General features: G+C 37.7%; 3 protein-coding genes across 6 annotated transcripts; 2 read left to right on the forward strand and 1 right to left on the reverse strand.

The window, feature by feature from the left end:
* The first annotated feature begins 740 nt into the window (after positions 1-740).
* Positions 741-1,238, forward strand: LOC142178078 (uncharacterized). The gene has a single exon (XM_075247406.1). The coding sequence runs from the start codon at positions 741-743 to the stop codon at positions 1,236-1,238; it is 498 nt and encodes a 165-aa protein (XP_075103507.1).
* Positions 1,239-11,144: 9,906 nt separating this feature from the next.
* Positions 11,145-14,481, forward strand: LOC107812071 (HIPL1 protein). The gene is made up of 7 exons (XM_016637107.2): positions 11,145-11,330; positions 11,437-11,594; positions 11,942-12,715; positions 13,097-13,313; positions 13,426-13,604; positions 13,711-13,934; positions 14,022-14,481. Exons 1-7 carry the CDS (start codon positions 11,234-11,236, stop codon positions 14,413-14,415), a joined length of 2,043 nt encoding a protein of 680 aa, XP_016492593.1. The 5' UTR covers positions 11,145-11,233; the 3' UTR covers positions 14,416-14,481.
* A 365-nt stretch (positions 14,482-14,846) lies between these two features.
* Positions 14,847-19,703, reverse strand: LOC107812070 (uncharacterized). 4 transcript variants are annotated; one of them, XM_016637103.2, is made up of 4 exons: positions 19,567-19,703; positions 16,145-18,686; positions 15,618-15,690; positions 14,847-15,264 (listed from the first exon to the last, which is right to left on the reverse strand). In XM_016637103.2, the coding sequence occupies exon 2, from the start codon at positions 18,594-18,596 to the stop codon at positions 16,338-16,340; it is 2,259 nt and encodes a 752-aa protein (XP_016492589.1). In that variant the 5' UTR covers positions 18,597-18,686; positions 19,567-19,703; the 3' UTR covers positions 14,847-15,264; positions 15,618-15,690; positions 16,145-16,337. The 4 variants fall into 4 exon arrangements, with proteins under 4 accessions (XP_016492589.1, XP_075103236.1, XP_016492590.1 ...); XM_075247135.1 differs by having other exon boundaries at positions 16,088-18,686; XM_016637104.2 differs by having other exon boundaries at positions 15,953-18,686.
* Between the last annotated feature and the right edge of the window lie 3,160 nt (positions 19,704-22,863).

Raw genomic sequence — 22,863 nt, forward strand, 5'->3', positions numbered from 1 at the left:
TGAAATATCCCGAATGGTTAGCCAATGTGGTTGTAGTGCTTAAAAAATGGAACAAACTTAGAATGTGCATAGATTATAAGGATTTGAACAAAGCATGCCCCAAAGATTCCTTTCTGCTGCCCAACATCGATCACATGATCGATGCCAGGTCGGCCACGTGATCCTTACTTTTCTCGATGCCTATTCCGGGTATAATCAAATCCAGATGAACCCGGAAGATCAGGAAAAGACTTCATTTGTCACCAAATATGGAACATATTGTTATAATGTGATGCCCTTCGGGCTAAAAATGCAGGAGCTACTTACCAGCGCCTAGTGAATAAAATATTCGAAGAACAAATAGGTAAATCAATGAAAGTTTATATTGATGACATGCTAGTTAAGTCCCTGCGCGCAGAGGACGATTTGACCCATTTGCAGGAAACGTTTGAGATTTTAAGGAAATACAACATGAAGCTCAACCCCGAGAAATGTGCTTTCGGGGTCGGTTCGGGCAAGTTCCTCGAATTCATGGTGTCAAATCGGGGGATCGAGATTAACCCCAATAAAATCAAGGCCATCGAAGACATCACCATCGTGGACGGTGTGAAAGTCGTACAGAGGCTAACAGGACGGATTGCAGCCTTAGGCCGATTCATTTCGAGATCGTCAGATCGAAGTCATAAATTTTTCTCTCTACTCAAAAAGAAGAACGATTTTGCTTATTCCCCACTTACCGCTATGGTTTGGATAGACAAGCTATGATCAAAGAAGCGACAAATAGCTTATCAAAGGCTCAGCGAAGAATGAAGAAATATGCCGACAAAAACAGGCGCCCTTTGGAGTTCAAAGTGGGTGATAAGGTGTTGTTAAAACTTACTCCACATATTTGGAAAAATATTGACAGCCGAGTCAGGTATCGAGCCTTGGTTTCAAGGTATGATGGTCATTTTGAAGTTGCTGCAAAAGTTGGGGAAGTTGATTACCGACTGTTGTTGCCTGAAAGAATGAAGATACATCCTACTTTCCATGTGAGTTTTCTTAAGCCTTATTTGGAAGATCTTGAAAATCCGGACAGACACAAAACTAAGAGAGCTCCTCCTGAGATGCGCACTCAGTATGAGGAAGAAATTAAGAAGGTGCTTGACCATCGCGTTCTTGGGATGCATAAGAAAAATAGGCGGACGAAATTTCTGATTCAATGGAAAGGAAAGCCCGAGGCAGATGCGACTTGGGAAAAGGGTGCTTCATTATGGTAATATGAACATCAAGTAGAGGACTACTTGAAGTCAGCCTCGACGAGGACGTCGAGTTCAACTAGTAGGGGTGGTTTGTTAGCCCCCAATATTGAGACGTGACGGATGACGGATGGAACCAATGTCAAAGGTTTGTACATTGCTCCTTGACATGGGTTCGTGTGGGATTGATAAACAATGTACAAAGCTGAGAGTATGCTTAAGTCGGGTGCACAGACTTGGGCAGGTCATAGGTAAGATTCCATGAGTGATGGCAAGGCAACCTTGGGTATGTGCGACGACGATGGCAGACGCATGATGTTTTGTCCAGGCATGCGAATGGATCAGTGAGACGACAAGGCTGTGACGAAGACATTATCATAAGACAATGTGCGAGGAATGATCAAATGACAAGGCAAGGCAAGGAAAATACAAAAGGTGGGCAAATCTGTGAGCAAGACATGTTGTAGTGGGCCAAAGGTTCTAATGGAGGGGCCATTTCGTGGGAAGTACTCCATTATATGGCAAGTGCTCCAAAAAATATGGCTTAGTGCTCCAACCAATATGGCTTAGTGCAGAAGAGGGACCATTTCGTGGAAGTGGTCCATTATATGACTAAGTGTTTGCTGATAGTGCTTAATAGTGACAGACACTATAATGAATTTTCCCCTTTATAAATTGCCCCTTGTATTCTGCCAGTGGCAGCTCCTATTTATAGGTGTTGTAGTTCGTTGGTTAAGGCATCAAGTCAGTTGTGAGCTTTTTCAATAGAGAGTCCTTTGTATATTTTGCGAGAATAATAAAAGGTTGGGTGTTTTTACCCGAAATTGTGTGTGTTGCCTTCGTTTCATAAAGTCTAAAATAATTCTAAGTGTGGGAAAAGTAAGGCTGAGTAGCTTGAGTGTTAGGCTGCTGCCGTGCAGAGTTAATTACGAAACATTGACCCTGTAATAATGGGTATCAGAGCTCATATCATGCCAGCCTTCATACCCAAAGTTGAAAAAATACTCTTGTTAAAATCGGGTACATCATTGGATGGGGGTTTGGACCCTCTTCACAGATGGTGCTACGAATGTGAAGGGGTCCAGGCTTGGCATCGTGTTGAAACCCCCCACGGGTAGCATCATTAGGCAGTCTATCAAAACTTCTAGGTTAACTAACAATGAGGCCGAGTTTGAGGCCATGATTGCAGGTCTCGAGCTGGCCAAAAGCCTGGGAGCTGAAATGATTGAAGCTAAATGTGACTCTTTGCTGGTAGTAAACCAAGTAAACAAAACCTTTGAGATTGGAGAAGGTAGAATGCAGAGGTATTTGGACAAATTACAGATAACTTTGCACCGTTTTAAGAAATGGACTCTGCAACATGTGCCTCGAGAACAAAATGGTGAGGCCGATGCACTCGCAAATTTGGGGTCATCAGTCGAGGAAGATGAGATCGATTCGGGGATCGTCGTTCAACTCTCGAGGTCCGTAATCGAGGAGGGGCACGCCGAGATAAACTCCACAAGCTTAACCTGGGATTGGAGAAATAAGTATATTGAATATTTGGGAAACGGAAAACTCCCATCGAACCCTAAAGAGTTAAGGGCCCTACGAACCAAAGCTGCTCGAGTCATGTTGGTTGAAGATGGAACATTGTACAGAAGGACGTTCGATGGACCATTGGCAGTATGCTTGGGACCGGGAGACACCGATTATATTTTACGAGAGGTCCATGGAGGCACTTGTGGGAACCACTCCAGCGCCGAATCACTGATTTATAAAATCATCAGAGCAGGTACTGGGATAGCATGGAAAGTGACACTAAGGAATTTGTTCGAAGATGTGATAAATGTCAAAGATTTGCACCGATGATCCATCAACCCGGGGAACAACTTCATTCAGTCCTATCCCCATGGCCATTTATGAAATGGGGGATGGATATCGTCGGCCCCCTACCATCGGCCCCAGGTAAAGCTAAATTTATTTTATTTATGACTGACTATTTCTCTAAATGGGTTGAAGCACAGGCGTTCGAGAAAGTAAGAGAAAAAGAGGTCATAGATTTCATCTAGGATCACATCGTGTGTCGATTTGGGATACCCGCAGAAATAACATACGATAATGGTAAGTAATTTATCGGCAGTAACGTAACAAAATTTCTCGAAGATCATAAAATAAAAAGGATATTATCGACACTGTATCACCCCAGTGGGAACGGATAAGCCGAATCAACAAACAAGACTATCATCCAAAACTTGAAGAAAAAGTTGAACGAAGCCAAAGGGAAATGGAGAGAAATTCTGCCCGAAGTTCTATGGGCATATCGAACAACATCGAAGTCCAGTACAGGAGCAAATCCGTTTTCCTTAGTGTATGGCTCCGAAGCCTTAATTCCAGTCGAGTCAGAGAACCCAACGCAAGGTTTCGACATACATCGGTGGAATCAAACCATGAGGCAATGAATACTAGCCTCGAATTATTAGATGAAAAACGAGAAATGACACTCGTTTGAATGACTGCACAAAAATAACGAATCGAAAGGTACTACAATAGAAGAACCAACCTCCACCACTTCAGGATCGGAAACTTAGCCCTAAGGAAGATCACCATCAATACTCGAGATCCTAATGAAGGGAAGCTTGGCCCAAATTGGGAAGGACCCTGTCAGGTCCTCGACATAGTCGAAAAGGGATCTTATAAACTCGGAACGATGGATGACAAACCATTATCGAACAACTGGAACATATCATTCCTCAAATGATATTATTGTTAAGGTATGATTCTCTCTTTCGTTTTGCCCATATATACATATTCGAAGCTAACCCATTGCAGGAGTTCGATCAAAGACGTCGAGACCTCAGGTTTTAAAGTACACGTTGCACTCTTTTCCCCCTTAGATCGACTTTTACCCCAAATGGGTTTTCCCGGAGAGGTTTTTAACGAGGCAACAACCATGTGCTACCTGAGGGCAATTCAACAGTATCTAAGGCTTCTTCATAATCAACCTCGAATACTGGGGGGCATTAGCCCTCAAATATATCGAGTTTTGATGCAAGAAAGTTATTTCATAACAACAGGGTTCCAATAGGAAAAGTTGTAAGAGCCAAATGGTCAAAACGAACCATGCTCATGTAGTTGGCCCGAGCCCTGACGCAAAACATGAACACATGTATAATGAATTGCAAAGAAAAGTTCTCTTCTATACCGATATCTTATATCCAAGAAAAATTCCTCTATTTCGAGATTTATTATGCAAACAGGATCGAGTTTGAATCATCCACTCGACCATTAAGCCTACGGGTTACTTTTATTTCGAGTTCGAGCAAGAACTCACTCGACCATTATGCCCATAGGCTACATTACTTCGAGTTCGAATCATTCACTCGACCATTAAGCCTTCGGGCTACTTTTATTTCGAGTTCGAGCAAGCACTCACTCGACCATTACGCCCACGGGCTACATTACTTCGAGTTCGAATCATTCACTCGACGACTAAGCCCACGGGCTACTTTTATTTCGAATTCGAGCAAGCACTCACTCGACCATTATGCCCACGGGCTACATTACTTCGAGTTCGAATCATTCACTCGACCATTAAGCCTACTGGCTACTTTTATTTTGAGTTCGAATCATTCACTCAACCATTTAGCCTACAGGCTACTTTTATTTCGAGTTCGAGCTTTGGCTACTTTTATTTCGAGTTCGAGCAAGCACTCACTCGACCATTACGTCCACGGGCTACATTACTTCGAGTTCGAATCATTCACTCGACCATTAAGCCTACGGGCTACTTTTATTTCGAGTTCGAGCAGGCACGCACTCGACCATTACGTCCACGGGCTACATTACTTCGAGTTCGAATCATTCACTCGACCATTAAGCCTACGGGCTACTTTTATTTCGAAGTTCGAGCAAGCACTCACTCGACCATTACACCCACGGGCTACATTACTTCGAGTTCGAATCATTCACTCGACCATTAAGCCTACGGGCTACTTTTATTTCGAATTCGAATCATTCACTCAACTATTAAGCCTACAGGCTACTTTTATTTTGAGTTTGAGCAAGTACTCACTCGACCATTACGCCCACGGGTTATATTACTTCGAGTTCGAATCATTCACTCGACTACTAAGCCTATGGGCTATTTTTATTTTGAGTTCAAGCAAGCACTCACTCGACCATTATGCCCACGGGCTACATTACCTCGAGTTCGAATCATTCACTAGACCATTAAGCCTACGGGCTACTTTTATTTCTAGTTCGAGCAAGCACTCACTCGACCATTACGCCCACGGGCTACATTACTTCGAGTTCGAATCATTCACTTGACTACTAAGCCTACGGGCTATTTTTATTTTGAGTTCAAACGAGCACTCACTCGATCATTACGCCTACGGGCTACATCATAATGAGTTCGAATCATTCACTCGACTACTAAGCCTAAGGGCTACATTACTTCAAGTTTGAGTAAGCGCTCACTCAGTTATAAAGGCTACGAAGTCCAAATTCGATCAAGTTGCCTAAATCCTTGTGAAAATATTCATAAGACGTGAATAAAATCTTCACAAGATAGGAAACAAAACAGAAGCAAGTTGGCAAAAAGGGATATTTTTATATACAAGATTGTTTACATAATTGATTACAACATAAAAATTGAGGACTAAGCTTCTTGGTTATCCCCAGGAGAGGTCTCTTCTCTATCGGGCCCCCCCAGTTCTCGGACCCGCTCTTACTCCCATCATCATCATTATCATCATCGTTGTCATCGAAAACCAAGGCTTCAGTATCGGCTTCGAGTTCTTTGGCTATTTTAATCACTTCAGCGAGGTCGAAACCTCGAGCATGGATCTCATCGAGGGTCTCCCTCCGAGATCGACACTTAGCAAGTTCAGCGACCCAATGTGCTCGAGTATCGGCAGTCTTGGCTGCCTCTCTTGCTTTGACCTGGGCAACTTCAGCATCGACCCGATAGACGACCATGAGTGCATCCGCATCGGCCTTTGCCTTTTCGGTGTCAGATTCGGCCTTGGCAAGTTCAGAGGCCAACCGAGCCTCGAGCTCCTCTATTCTTCTCGCTTGGACCGAGCCTTTCTCCTTCATTTTTTGAAGTTGGTTTTCGGTCGATGACAATTGGGCTCGAGCAGTTTCTTTCTCTGCAGCAAAGTGGTCCATTCCTTCTTTCCACTTCAAAGACTCCGCTTTTATCACATCGACCTCTTCACGGAGTTTTCCGATCATCTCAATTTTCTGCTGCAGCTATGAGACCGAAAAATTAGCCATCGTTCCGGTATCGAGCCCATAGTCTTTTAAAAGTATTATTACCTGCTCGGACAGATCGTTCTGATCTTGGTGAGCCTTGGCCAACTCAGCTCGGAGGTTTTTATTTCTTCCCCCCTTTGGCCTAAGAGGAGTTTTAGGGAGTTCCTCTCCTCCGTAGCCCATTAAAGCTCGACCGCGTATCGACGCAGCTCGGTTCGGGACCGAGAACATGATTCTCGATGAACTGCCGTGGCCTGCAAAGAAAGAAGAAACGAAGTTAGAAAAGAAAAGCAAACTTAAAGGTAATGCCATATAATTTAAGGCTTACCTGATTCAAAGCCTGCTACACTCCGTGAAAAAGATCCGGTGCGTCACTTGTACCGGTAGTGTCCTCCACACCGATAAATAGATCACAAAAAGGATCCTCTCCATCATGAGGCCTATCTAATTTGAGAGCCCACAAAGCTTGGGCCTCCCGAATTGCCCATGCGAAAAACGCAGGGAAGGTGGGCGAGTCTTCGATTGCTACTGCCCCAAGTGAATCACCTGGGGCATTTTCTTTGATTCAAAAAGATTCCAGAAGAGTCCTTTCAGACATATCCCCCATCCGTTGGCTTCAATGGGAAGCGTCTTCGATATCCAACAACTCGGGGACTCTTCTCGAATCTTTCTTTGATATATCCTCAGATTGAGGCGGAGCCTTATGAACCACCATCGATCTAGTTGCATGTGGAACGTCGGTGGTCTTCTTCGTTCGGGCCGCCAGCGCAGACCCATCGTTTTCTTCTTCTTCTTTTTCTTCTTCATCCCTCAGACGCAGAACTGATTCTACGGTCAAAGGGATGATATTCTTGTTCGGCTTACGAGCCGTCCTCTTCTTTGATTTTTGATCTTCGAGGACGGGGGCTCTTTTCCTCTTATTTCTTTTCACCGGCTTTGGGACAGAGGCCGAAGCCTCTTTCTCGACTGATGAGGGCCTCAAAACTGCATCCTTGTCCACACCTACACACGAAAATTTTTTTAAAGTGTGTAAAAATCATCTTATTCAAATTATCAAAAGATACGAGAAAGGTACTTACCGTGATTTTTGGCCTCGCATCGGCCCTTCAACAAGTCGCACCATGAGTGCTCGGCGTAGGAGGAGGTCCAAACCAGATCACGTACCCAGTTCTTGAGATCGGGCACTGCGCCGGGCATCCAGGGAACCACTGCATCACAAAAGGGGAATATTGGTGAAGGAAATGAAAGGATAAAATAGTAGGAGATAACATCAGAATTACACTTACGCTTCATGTTCCACTCCTCGGAAAAAAGCATCTTTTCGGTCGGAATCAGGTACGAAGTCCTTACTCGAACGAATCTGCCATCCAGCTTCGATCCTTATCCTCGTCTATACTCGAGAACAGAGCCTTGGTAGCTCGACGTTGAAGTTTTATTGACCCTACTCGAAAAAGGCGAGGACAGTATAATCGGACAAGATGATCGAGGGTGAAAGGCATCCCCTCGATTTTACTCACAAAGTATCGGATCAAAATAACGATCCGCCAAAAGGAAGGATGTATCTGGCCTAGGGTTATTAGGTATTTGCGACAAAAATCTATGATAACGGGGTCGAGGGGACCTAACGTGAAAGGGTAAGTATACACGCTTAAAAAACCCCTCACATGAGCAGTAATATCCTCTTCGGGAGACGGCACTACCACTTCTTTGTTCTCCCAGTTACAATCTTTTTTTATCCGCTCGATATGCTCCCGGGTTATCGAATAAATATATCTCGATACGGGCTCATATCGGCCAGGAACCGACGAACCTTTATCGAGTTTGAAATCGGAGGTAAGAACACAAGCCGCCGGAACGCACTCCTCAGGTCGTGGATCCACCGGTGTTTTGTCGGCGGCAGATTGGGAAGAAGAAGCTTTTTCTTTTGGAGGGACGGTTTTTGATGTCTTCACCATTTTGGATTTAAAAAAGGTAACAAAGATTTGGTGGTTTAGAAGAAGAACCTTGCAAAGAAGAATCACAGATTTGCGAATAAACTTAGAGAGTACGAAAAAGAACTTGGGAAATTTGGAAGATTGAAGATGTAAAAGTGGTATATGATAAAAGGAAGGGCTATTTATAGATTAAAGCAATGGCGGTTCAGTATCAGCGGTGGCCGACCACCATCTGACATACATTAAATGCCGTGAAAGACTAAATCGACGGGACAGCTATCATGTACGTCATGATCGAGCCTAATGTAAACATCAGCTTATAATCCGATCGAGCCGTTGAAAAATCATATCGTTTTTCACCACATCCTTCCCGAGAAACGAGGGGACTATTTGTATACAGTCGAAATAGATTTCGGCCTTCGTACGATCGATCAAGTTCAAAACGTAATAGATCGGAGTAAGATTTCAAGATGGGTTCCGAAGATGATGCAAACAAGCTTCGAGCCCGAGGGACCGATCAATGTCGAGCTTGATATCATTATCAAGCTCGAATCCAAATCAAACTATGATGCAAAGTAAAGTTATCGAGCTTATGATTCAGAGATCGACCAACACTGACCCCGAATCAATGCAAAGATCCGAGTTAGAATCGAGCTCAAGTCAAGATCGAGAGCTTGAGTCAAGACCGAAAACTCGAGTCAATATCGAACTCATAGACAAGAGCTGTTGCAATCCCACTAGAGGAGAGAATCCCGGCAGAAATTATGGAAAAGCTGATTTATCATGGGTCTCCCACTATGTATTTTTAATTATATCTAAAGTAAGATCCTTCTACTATAAAAGGAAGTGGTTATTATTTCTGTAAGGACCAAGTTTTTTGCTTACATTATAATTCAAGCATCATATTCTCCTACAGTGAAGAGTTGTTCTTTTAAGTTTCATAAATTGATTCAGCCTGTTCAGTCATAAAAATCATCTTCTGTACTACCTTGTTTACTTTGTACTCTTTGCAATCCATATCTGATATTTTTATTTATCCTTACGGTTTGTATTAAGGTATACCACATATTCTTAGAACTACGTACAAATTTAATTCTATCCGTTTTTCGGGTAAATAAGGGTAAAGCGTTTCCTTACCAAATGCGACCCCATATCTTACCTCCTACCTCTTCTATAACTGTCAAGTACCTTTATGCTTAAACAAAATACAGTCAATAATCAAACAGAAAAACTTTCAAGGTAAAAATTATGTATTAAACATTTTACTGCATGGTCAAAAGATTAGAATTGTTAAAACCAGTTATTCCCATTGCTAAGAGGCAAACTAGAAAGAGTTGTATATATACTTGTATCCAAATTTCCATTGATTAGTTAACTTGAAAATTTAAAAAATTATTTTCCTTTTCTCACAATTCCTTGGTACATTCTAATAGGAAGACCAGAGTTTTCTACTCCATTTATAAAGTGTAATTGTTCTTAAAACTTCACTTTTGTTTATAGAGTCAGAAAATTTATCACATTCAACGACTATATAACCAAAAATAATAAAATAAGATAATAATAAAAGAAATGTACATTGGTACGAACAGTGATAAATTGTTTACAAGAAATGATCATTTTCAACCATTTTTTTTTATAATAGCCCAAATACACGAAAAGTTTCACCAAGATGAAAATAGAAATTTAAATTTGTAGTGGCTGAAATGTGAACCCACTATACCACTTTTTAAATTGTAGGCAAGTACAAGTAGTATGTTTTTTTCTTTAGCTTTTCGCTCGATATTCGATAATTGTATTAAATTTTGATTAATTTGAATTTACACCATAAAAGTATAACCAATCAATAGCAAATAAAGCAATAAAAGTACACACCAGTAAGGTAATAATATCGATGACAATGAACATTTAATCCAACTTTTAGAAAAATCTAACCTTTTTTTGGATAACAATAAAATATCTATTTTTGTCCTATATCATTACTGCCCTTTTCAACCACTACCTATCCACTGAGATTTTTTTGTATAGAGTCTAAATGTCTAATAGTCAAGCTAAAGTCTTGAATTATTGCTCAAACGTGGGTACCAATTTCCAGCACTCAGTTTACCAACTTGATACCTTTCTGGTACAGATAATTCATCAAACCTTAAAGTTAAAAGAGCTTGAAATTTTTTTTAACTCCTTAAAACAACAATAACATATTTAGTATAGTCCTATATGTGCAGATATTATTTACCCATATATTTGGTAATAGGTACGCAAATATTATTCCTATTATGTGAAAGTAGAGATTGCGGTGACCCTCCTTTTGAAAAATCATTTATATTTTATAAATCGAAACTTTTTCCTGCAGAAATATTTGGTAAGATGAAAGTCATTTTAGAAAAATATTTCCCTTCTAGTTACTACAAAATGTTTTACAAGGGAGAAAACTATTTTCACCAAAAGATAAAAATAATTTCCCTTACTTATAGACATAAATCGTTTTTCTTATAACAATTTTAACTTTTAACTACATATTATTTATTCTAACTAATAATTATACTAGTAATACTCCGAAATTCACCAGAACAAATTCTGATTTGCTAATATTATTGTTGATCTTTAGTATATGCAATATTCTTTCTGAAATTTTTTTTTGGCTCACCAACCAAACACCTTATTTTCCAAAAAAAAAAAGAAAAGAAATTTCTTTGAATAATGACATCTTTTGTAACAAAGTTATTTTTCCCTTTTTATATATGTTGTTACTTATATCTCCGTCATGATAAGAATAAAAAGGGAGTAATACCAGATTTGCTGCTGCATGTTTGTTCTTGTCCTCTCTGCTTCATCTTTCCAGAAATGAATAACCACTTCAATCTGCTGTTCTCATTCATTTATCTCCTTCTGTATAGCTTCATCAACCCATCTTCTTCACTCCCTTTATGCACAGACTTGAGTAAGTTTTTTCAAGATTTTTATGGGGGCAGTTCAATCACTATCAAACTGTCATTTTTACACAAATTTTTGTTTTCTTTTGCTGATTATTCATTGTATATATGTAGGAGCACCTGTAACTCCAAAGAAGCCTTTGGCTTTTTGTCCATATAATGGAAGAGTCTGCTGTGACTCTTCTAAAGATCTGCAATTGCAGAAGCTTTTTGAGGGTATGAATATAACTGACACTGCATGTAGTTCTGCTGTGAAGTCAATACTCTGCTCAGTAAGTTTCCTAATTTCATTCTTATACATTTTAATGGATATTGAAGTTGCAGTTTTTCAAACTTCTTCCTTAATTTTTCTTGATGGGGTTAGCTAAATTTGCTTTTTTTGAGCCGAGATTAATCGGAAACAACCTCTCTCTCTCCCTTCACACTACCTTTCCCGAACCCCACTAGTGGCATTATACGGGTTTTTTTATTGTTGTTGTTGTTGGTTAGCTAATTTGCTTTTTTTGCCAAATTCTTGAAGAAAGAGTATGAATTTTGAGAACTTACATAAGAATAGTTTCAACATCTAATGAATAAACTTTGCTTTAAAGCTAATAAAAAAAATTTCCAATATTTGCAGACATGTGATCAGTTCTCAGCAGAGTTGTTTAAGGTGAAGTCAGGGCCAAGACCCGTTCCTATTCTTTGCAATTCAACTGCTACATCAGAGAAAAGCTTTTGTTCATCTGTTTGGGATACTTGCCAAAACATACCAATAACAAATTCTCCTTTTGCACCATCCTTGAAAACCAAAGCAGGAGAGAGCCAAAACTCAAACTCCTCCTTGTTAACAGACTTATGGCAATCGAAATCCGATTTCTGTGAAGCATTTGGTGGAAACTTTGATAAAGATTCATTATGTTTCAGTGGAGAACAGGTTTTACTCAAGAAAAATGAAACATTACAACCTCCCAATGGCATGTGTTTAGAGAAGATTGCTGATGGAGCTTACATCAATATGGTTCCTCATCCTGATGGATCGAACAGCGTATTTTTCTCCAATCAGCCTGGAAAAATTTGGTTAGCAACTATACCAGAACAAGACTCAGGAGAAGCAATGGAACTTGATGAATCAAGTCCATTTGCTGATTTAACAGATGAGGTTTACTTAGATGCAAGATTTGGGATGATGGGAATGGCTTTTCATCCAAACTTTGCCAAGAATGGCAGGTTTTTTGCATCATTTAACTGTGACAAAGCTAAGTCTCCTAGATGTGCTGGAAGATGTGCTTGTAATTCAGATGTTGGTTGTGACCCTTCAAAGATAAACTCAGATGATAATAAGCAGCCATGTCAATATCATAATGTTGTTGCAGAGTTCAGTGTTAATGGGACTGCACCAAATCCATCCAAGGTAAGTTTTTCACTCTCCTTAACATGTTTTTCAAAGAGCAGCTGTATCAAATGATGGAATTCTGCTCAACCTTTAAATTCCTAGGGGAGTTAAATATTATACAGCTGAGCTTCTATACACCGACATAAAGAATTTTTATACTATCAGTATATTGGATTCAATAGGAAGAACTTAAAAGTTGAACCTATCAAATGTAACTTCTGGATCCGCTTCTGCAATGGTGTAAAAATTCTTTACTCGATCAGTTAATAGAAATTAAACTCAACATTACAATTCTACCTTGAAATAGAATTTTCTCCAATTCCATTTCAAAGGTTTCTTTGCTGTGTCTCTAGGCACTGTGTTTTGACTATGTTAATTGACATTTCATACATTCTGTAGGCGGAGAAGGCAAAACCATCAGAAGTGAGAAGAATATTTACAATGGGGCTCCCATTTACAGCTAATCATGGAGGACAAATACTCTTTGGCCCTGAAGATGGATATCTTTACATTATGATGGGAGATGGTGGAAGCAAGGGTGATTCTTACAATTTTGCTCAAAATAAGAAGTCCTTGCTAGGAAAAATTATGAGGGTTGATATCGATAACATACCAAGTGAGCATTTCGATTTATTACAAAAATTGACACTAAAACTAAAAGCCTAATTGGCCTGCCTTGAACTTTCTTGAGTTATGTCATGAGATACTTGGTGATTTTTCTTCATCAGGTCAAGAAGAAATATCAGACCTTGGACATTGGGGTAACTATTCAGTTCCTCGAGATAATCCTTATTCACAAGACAAGGATTTGCAGCCTGAAATTTGGGCTCTAGGATTGAGAGATCCTTGGCGCTGTAGCTTCGATTCAGAAAGGCCTTCTTACTTCATCTGTGCGGATGTTGGCCAGGTAAAATGATAGTCTCACTTTTGTTAAAATTCATTTCTACAGACCTCTGCACCATGCTGACTTGTAACTTGATGATGACTTTCTGACAATCATTTGAATCGTGCAGGATCAATATGAAGAAGTTGACATCATCACAAGAGGGGGAAACTATGGATGGAGCATGTACGAAGGTCCTTTCCGCTTTAAAAATGCTTCAGCTGATGATTCTATGGATCCCATCTTCCCAGTATTAGGATACAACCATTCTGATATAAATAAAGAGGTTGGATCTGCAGCTATCTCAGGTGGCTATGTTTATCGCTCCAAGACTGATCCCTGCATATATGGAAGGTAAATATGAATACCCATTTAGATATATAATTGAAGCAACTTCAAATTTTGCAAACCAAACTTAACAGAGGATGGTTAAATTTGCAGTTACCTATATGGAGATTTGTATGCTAAGAATTTCTGGGCAGCCCAAGAAAATCCATACAATAGTGGGAACTTCACAACAAGAGGCATACCATTTAGTTGTGCTCATGATTCCCCTCTCAACTGCAGCTCAGTACCCAATAGTCCATTGCCTGCTTTAGGTTACATATTCTCATTTGGACAGGATAACAGAAAGGATACCTATGTTTTAACAAGCACCGGCGTATACAGAGTGGTTCGTCCAAGTCGCTGCAACTACACTTGCTCGAAGGAGACAGTGAGGGCTGCTGAGAGGCCAGGTCCCTCTGCACCTTCAGATGGTCACATTGCTAAACCAGATTTCTGCTTGGTCCTTGTTCTTTACTGCCTGCTGCATTTGACTAGCTTTATCTTGTAGAAATTTTACTGTGATTATGACATCAGTTATATACTAATACACAAGCTATAGTTTGTGTCGGAGCAACTGTATATCTTGTTGCAGAAGAGAAATCAACTGTAAGATTAAAACCATGACCAACCCTAAAAGCATTATGATCGTCCTCTCTTAAGTACCAAACACTTCAACCACAGAAGACACGGCATATCAAATAATGTAGACAATAATACAAGGTCTAAGAAAAGGCAGTCCAGTGCATTAAACTCCCGCTAAGGGAAAGGCTGAACCACAATAGGTTTATTATATGTTGTTTTACCTTGTTTTTTGCAAGAGCCTATTTCCACAGCTTGAACCCATGATCTACACGATTTTAATTAAATACAAACATTAAGAAAAAGAATATAAGAGCAAAGCTACCTTAGCTTCGGCGGAAGTGTGACATACGAAAAAAAGAACGGAACAGGTACTTGATTAATACTGCTTTGGGTTTAAATTCGAAGTTTGCATTGATGCGTGATGTACAAATACACCTATCCTGAAACTGTATGCCACGAGTCTATGGGCTAGCTAGCAAACCGTGAGTCAATTACGAATTTCATACATATCAAGAAAGCCATTGAAGATCATATAACCTCCTCCAACAGTTTTAACCAGGTTAAACAATCATGCATTCCTTGAACCACTACTTCCATCTATCGAAACAATAGCTCTCCAGAATCTTATCCTAGTCTTCCGGTGCTTTTTTTACACCTATTCCAAGCTTAGAAAACACAATCTACTGGGATACTTATTCAATACACAGATGGACGGCAATCTTTGATGGTATGCTGTAGTTTACTTCATTGCAGTAGAACTCCAGGCCCACATCACCTGATTCACGAAGAAAGATGAACGTTAGATCACTCACTACCACTTCTGCAGCTATAGAAATCGAATATAGGTTAAATAATGCTGCCCCTTGGAACTTCTGACTTTACATCCTCAACACCCAAGAACCCCCAGCACTTAACCACCCCCCACCCAAAAAAAAAAAAGATACCACAGCCATGTACAAGTCCACTCTAACTTTTGTATCCTTATAAAAGTAGTTCATTCCAAAGTGATCCGTTTTCCACTTCAAACCACCGGAGGAAACAGAAAAAGAACGTCCATTTTAGAGTTATCTGTTTTCCACGCTAAACTACCGGAGGAAACTGATAGTCAATTCAATTTGCAACTTTTACCTAGCTTTCATGCTTCTTTTCCTATCCAGGCTGGAATTTCTTAAAGCTGATCGTCAGTCCTCCTTTCACCTTCCTGCATCGCATGCTACAGATCTAAGTGAAGGGTAAAAAAAAGAAGAAAAAAAAAGTGCACTACAGCGCTAAATTGCAGCATGCATCCAAAAAATATGTGTTCAGCTTTAGTTCCTTGAAGAAGTAGAAAGTGACTAACAATACGCAATTACCAAGTATAACAAACTCAGCTGTTTCAAATAATCATCTGATGATTTAAAAGAGTAACAGCTTGAATTGGCTTGACAGCACAAAAAGACTATGCATCATGAGGAGCAAGGCACCTGGTTTATTATGGCTAGTTTAAGCCACATTTCTCTCAGGCTCTCAGGTTCCTCAAGTGAAAAAGTCAGAGAGTGCTTAGCTTATCATGAAGCTTTGACACCGGTGAATCTACTAGCAAAGGAGATCAAACGTACGAGATTTAATGTAGCATGGTCTAATAATAACAGAAAACTCCAGGAAATTTTCAAAACCTGCAGCCGCTATGTTTTCTTCCTCCGAATTGACACAATTCTGACAATAAACAAAACATTTGAAGCAGCTATAAGCAAGATCCCTCTGGCCGTCCAAGGACTCTGTTCTTGAGCATGTCATGTTCCTGCCTTCTGTAGCAGCACAAATACAGCTGAAACTCTTTTATCAGAAAAATTATATCACAGAGAACTATCATGAATTCCTGTTATCAGTCTTGTCTGCAACACACTTTTCTAATGCTTCATCACAAAGCTCAAGCGCCAAATCAAAGTTCCCTTGTTCATAGTTCATATCTGCAAAGATGGAGTAAAGTTCTTTATCTGCCAACAGACCATTCCTTCTCATTTCTTCAAACATTTCTTTGGCCTCAGAATACTTTTTCCTCTTTAAAAAACCTTTGATGAGTGCATGATAAGTATCTACTGTGGGAGTAAATCCCTTCTTGATCATTTCCTTGTGCAAAAACCAAGCCTCTTTCATATTTCTAGCTTTGCAATGTCCTCGTATCAATATGTTAAAGGTATTGGCATCTGGTACAACTCCTTGGCCCAGCATCCCCTTATAAATTTCTGACGTCATACACATATTATTTCGAACGCAGTACTGCTTCAGAAGAGAATTGTAGGTGGTAGCATTTGGTATTATGCCCTTCTCCAACATCCACTTCAACAGTTTATCACCTTCTTCTAGCATCCCTGACAAACAAAAACCATTCATCAGAACATTGAATGTAACTATTGTTGGATGAAGTCCTCTGAGCAACATCTGACGTAGTAGTCCATGAGCCTTGTCCATCTCTCCAGATTTGCAATATGCATCCATTAGAGTAGTATAAGTAAAAGTATCAGGATGGATCCCTGCAGCTTCCATATCTTTCATTAACTTAACTGCTTTTTCTACATCTCCAGCTTTACAAAGACCATTAACAAGTGAGTTGTATGTGTAGATATTCAGTTCAAGACCCTTTCCAGACATCTCATGGAGAAGTTCGTGTGCTGTATCAAGTTCCCCTAGTTTACAAAGCCCATCTACCAGTGCAGTGTAAGTCACAATATTTGGCATCAACTGCATCTGAACCATTTTGTTGTGAAGAGAAAAGGCTGCACGTATCTCCCCTACCTTGCAATAACCATCAATAAGCGCAGTATAAATGAATTCATCAGGTTCTAATCCCCGGCCAAGCATATCATTTAAGAGCGTATTTGCTTCACCAATTTTTCCAGTTTGACACACACCAGAAATAAGGGCAGTATATGTAACCAAATCAGGAGTAATGTTAAAACACTGCATCTCATTGAACAGTCTGTATGCAGCACTTATGTTCCCAGTTTTGCAGAAGCCATCTATAAGAGTTGTGTAAACAACATTATCTGGAGCGACTCCCTGGGAAGTCATCTCCCTCAGGATTTTCTCGGCGTCAAGCACTTTGCCAGTCTTAGACAAAAGAAGAATTATACTGTTAAAAGTAAAAGCATTTGGCTTCAATCCTTTTATTTGCATTTCTTTGATGATCATCAAGACTTGTTCAAGCTGTCCAGTAGCACAGTATCCATTAATCACAGTGCTGTAACTTACAATATCAGGCATACAGCCCCTCAGCTCCATTTGCAGGAGTAAGTTATGAGCTTCTTTAACTTTTCCTATCCGACAAAGAGAATGGATCATTATATTATGAGATTCATTATCCCAGCCAACACCCACTTCCGAAAATTCATTAAATACCTTAAGCATCATTTTGTGCCCCTCAATATCATGCGAGAGACGAGAAAGAAATAAGTTACATGAAGAGACAGATAAAACCAAGCCATAGTGCAACATCTTATCAAAAAGTTTTCTTGCATAATCTAGAATTCCCAACTCAACAAGCACTTGGAAGAAAATATCAAAAACATATGGATTAGAACCCCAATCCTTATAAGTGTATATTAATTTTTCAAGAAACGGTGAGAAGGAAACTGTCACATCTACACTGGGTCTTGTCCAAAAATCATGAATAAGACTATGTGCTGTCCTAGCATCTTTTTGAGCAGCGGAAATATGCACGACAATACAACGGACTTCAATTGATGGGTCCCTCCGTTGACACCACCAGTCAAAGAAATCCAGAACTAGTTTGTAATCATTCTTCACAGTCATGAGAGCCCAAATGATGTGGTCAGGTCTGATTTTTGATTCAAAGGGCTTTAAAACACGGCGAATGTGCTCAGAGTAACGCTGCTTAATAGAAGTTGCTACGTGATGCACGAATTCAGAGTCTCTAATGGAGGCTTTTTTAGGAGAATAATCTGGAAAGGGTCTCGCAACAGTTAAAGGAAGGAAAGAAAGCTTTTCAACCGCGCAATTAGTTGAAGAGCAAAAGAATGAGGTGTGTTTTATCACAGAACCCAAGTATCGATGATAAGATAAGAGCTGACAATGGTACGAAAAAACAAAAAGAGAACACCTCCTCATCTCTTTCAAAGAGAGCCATTAAAGCTTGCAAATGCCATGGCTCTCCTCCATGTATAAGACCAATTCAGAGAATCTCCATCTCTTTGTCACCTGTAAAACAAACAGGGTAATCGCATAGGATATTGATCATGTAATATTTTTACTTAAAACGCAATTTCTGGCAAATACAATATCTGGAGAAGAAGGGAACTGAATAAAGACAAAAAATTAACCTATCTGATAATGCTGCTAACGCTTCACCAATAATATCCAGAAATAAAACAGCAAAGTTAAACATTCAAGTCACCATTCTGTCGCACCTAACTGATGTAGAAGATGTGAGTTCTTTTCTTTTAGAGGAATATATAATACTCGGCATTAATACTACTATGTTTGTTTCCAGGTATGAAACATTGCCTTACTAATACAGCATTTGGTTTTAGCCTTTTAGGTTAAAAAACTCTGCACAATACTTCCATAAGTTATACGAGATTAAATTTGTTACTTAAACAGGATACAATGTGGAATAAGAATATGTGTATTCAGCATTACCAAGATAAAGCTATTTCTTATTTTGGTATCACAAACTCTGCATGCCAATCCATGTATTATCATTCATCCCATAAAAATCCACGTATTATTATTCACAACAAAACAATCATGTACTATAATCCTTGCATAATTAGTATTTACAAAATGGCCCCTAAAAGTTATTGCAAATACACAGCAACACAATATACAACGTCTTCAACTTTCAAGAGAAATACTCAGATAATAGATACTAGTATTAACTTTTTTTTTCTTTTTTTTTTGTTGATAATGGACAGAAGCTAGGGAATGGAAATTGATACTATTAATTGTTATATAGTAAACTAAAAATGAAAATTAACTCGAGAACATATAAAAATTAAGTGTGAAAAGTCTAATTCCGAGCTTACTTCATTAGGGTTCAGAAGAAAATAGTGGAGATAGAGAGCAGAGAGGAACATACCACCCGATTTTTCGCCGGAGAAGGAAGCAAGTTTCACTGTTGGGTCCTTGAATTGTTGTGTTGTAATGGACTCACTCTCTCAAAATCCATTTTCAAAACTGATGGGCCGGATAATATGTTGAAGTTAAGAACTTTATGGGCATGGATTTGGGCAAGCAAAAGTTAAATGTGGAGGGCCATATCCAAAAGGTTCGAAACAGTACAAATTTGCGTAAAAATTGCATGAGGTGGCCTATTTGGTCGTACATGTTTAACTTATACCCGTTTTATTTTTCCATTTGTATTCGTACCCTTTTTTTTTTTTTGTTAAAAGCATTTTAAAAAAATAATTTTGTCCTTTTTTAACAAAAGACTATTGACAAACTGCAGGACAAAAATCTAAGCATGTTTAGACTGAAGTTTTATCAAATAAACTAAAAAACTTCAGCTTGTTTAGACTGAAATTTCGGATAAAACTTAGGACAAAATTCTAGACTGTGTTACAAAACTTCAACATGTTTTGGTATGAAATTTTAGCAAATGAACTAAATAACTTGAGCATGCATTAACAAAAACTCTTTAGAAAATTACATACTGCAAGACAAAAATTTAAGCATGTTTAGTCTGAAAATTTAGCAAATGAATTAAAAAATTTCAGCATATTTAGTCTGATATTTTTTTAAATGAACTAAATAACTTCAGCATGTTTTGTCTGAAATTTTAGCAAATGAATTAAATAACTTCGGCATGCATTAACAAAAACTCATTAGAAAATTACATACTACAAGACAAAACCTAAGCATGTTTAGTCTGAAATTTTAGCAAATGAACTAAAAAACTTAAGCATATTTAGTCTGAAATTTTAACAAATGAACTAAATAACTTAAGTATGTTTAGTCTAAAAGGATCTCACTTAAAAGCCAAAAGGCCACCATTAAGGATGCCGTTTATATGAAACAGTCTTGCGATGTAAATATGAAACAGTCTTACGATATATTTAAGAAAACAGTTTCCATCCCTATCAACACTAAGAATATTTCAGATTCTTCCTAAAGAAAAAAAGAAGAGATTCCAGATTTTCTCTCTTTCCATAAACCAAAATATACCAAACATCTCAAAGAATTTTCCCACTATTTCGTTGATTTATGTCATCTTTCTTCTAAAAAAAATAGCATTGTGATTTAATACACTTTTAAATACCATTATTATGTTGTGTATATTAACATATTAGAATTTTATTGTAAATTCATACACTATAAATATCATCATTATATCATGCATATACACATTTATACATAATTACGTAATATATATATATATATATATATATATATATATATATATATATATATATATATATATATATTATTCCTTATTATTAATATTATATTAATACACTTCATTATTATTATTAATAATATTAATACACAATACTTTCATTATTATTATTAATAATATTAATACACAATCAATATATACAATGGTTATTATTATTATTATTATTATTATTAATATTAATACACTTCATTATTATTATTATTATTATTATTATTATTATTATTATTATTAATACACTTCATTATTATTATTATTATTATTATTATTATTAATACACAATCAATATATACAATGGTTGAAGAATTTATGTTAAAATATATAAATATACACGTGATTTTTACTTGGCATATTATCAGGTGTAATTTATACATGGTTTACATCGCATATAAGTTATCTAATGTAATTTGTACATAGTTTATTATAATTTATACTTGACTTATACAATGTATATTATCACAATTATGAGATTATATTCTAGGCTTCCATACGTACACTATAATATTTTAGGCCTACATCCACACTAATTATAGACCACACTTGAAAAGTGTTGCCAAAGATATCTATAGATACACTTTATAAGTGTGGCCTTTGATTAGAGTCTTCGGCCACGGTTTTTAGAGCCACCCTTAAAAAGCGTGTTCTTAAAGTATAAAGATCACACTTTTTAAGTGTTGCCAATACACAAATTATCTGGCAACAACGCTTATTAACTATAATGCAATATTTTTGAAGAGTTATTATATTGTTATACTAATCATAACTCTTTATAAGCGTAGTATAAAAATTTCTTATATAAAATTTCCCCCCAAATATTACAATTAGTGAAAATATTTCCCCCCAATACAATACAATGAAATCATCGTCCAAAGAATACTAGTGGAAAAATTTTTCCCAATTCTTTTCTCTCCTATGCCGCTTCACCTTCATTGCCTCCCTTAACCTAATTCATTGCTTGCCATTCATTGTTGCATGTGTCTTCGAGATTACTCTCACCCATAGCAAATCTCCATCCCCTCCTCTATTGGTAAGTATTTCTTTCGCTCAAAACTTTTTCTGTTTTTTCCAATTTTTAGTTTTGTTCTTATACTGTAAGATTCAAATTTTCTAGTTTCTTACTAGTGAGGATGAACAAATAATCTTCTATTGTGTACAATAGTATCTTGCTACAATCTTTGTTTTATACTCAAAGTTTTAAACTTTTTCTAATTTTAGATTCTTGGGCTAAAAAGAAGTAATTTTGTTTTGTTTAATTTTTAGGTATCAAAGTTTTTTGTTTTTTACTAATTTCAGATTCCTGGGCTGAAAAAAGTAATATTTTTTGTTTAATTTTTGATATTTTTGTATAGTCTTCGATCTTATACTTAAAGCTTCAGTTTGTCTAGTTTCTTATCGATGAGGTTGATAGAAGTAATTTTTTTTTGTTTGTATAATTACTGGGCTTTGTATAGTCTTTATTTTATACTCAAAGTTTTACTCTTTTTCAATTTCTGATTATTGGGCTTACATAAGTGATTTTTTTAATAGTTTTTGGCTATAAAAGTTTTCACTTTTATCTTAATTTCATATTCTTCACCCAAAAAATTATTTTTCTAATATTTTACGAACATTTTGAGGAGTAAAAAGACTTAATTTTGTTACTAAACAAGCCATTGCTAGGTTAACTTGGCAACTAGATTATGTCAAATTGAAAAACTCGTGCATCTAAAATTATGTCACTTTTGGTGGAGCTTTGTTATCCAAATTACTTTCAATGGCTAAGAATCTGACATTTCATTATGTGCATCTAGTACTTTATGCGCCAGCTTTACTGTATATTCCTTTGCATTAGGACCTCAAATGAATGTATTTTTAGCTTGTGAGTCTTCCTTGTAGTTGTCGTCAAGCTTTAATTTATCGTTGGACTCCTATTGCATCAAATTTTGTTCATATATTTTTGGGTATCTTTGTATTGTCTGCTAATCATTTTTAGTTTTTCTAGTT

The sequence above is a fragment of the Nicotiana tabacum genome, chromosome 24 (genome assembly GCF_000715075.1).
Source record: "Nicotiana tabacum cultivar K326 chromosome 24, ASM71507v2, whole genome shotgun sequence".
Taxonomy (NCBI): domain Eukaryota; kingdom Viridiplantae; phylum Streptophyta; class Magnoliopsida; order Solanales; family Solanaceae; genus Nicotiana; species Nicotiana tabacum.

Coding starts and splice junctions, on each gene's coding strand:
- LOC142178078 (XM_075247406.1), top strand. CDS start 741: ATGATCAAAGAAGCGACAAATAGCTTATCAAAGGCTCAGCGAAGAATG.
- LOC107812071 (XM_016637107.2), top strand. CDS start 11,234: ATGAATAACCACTTCAATCTGCTGTTCTCATTCATTTATCTCCTTCTG. Junction 11,331..11,436: donor CCCTTTATGCACAGACTTGA/GTAAGTTTTTTC, acceptor GTATATATGTAG/GAGCACCTGTAACTCCAAAG. Junction 11,595..11,941: donor TGAAGTCAATACTCTGCTCA/GTAAGTTTCCTA, acceptor CAATATTTGCAG/ACATGTGATCAGTTCTCAGC.
- LOC107812070 (XM_016637103.2), bottom strand. CDS start 18,596: ATGAGGAGGTGTTCTCTTTTTGTTTTTTCGTACCATTGTCAGCTCTTA.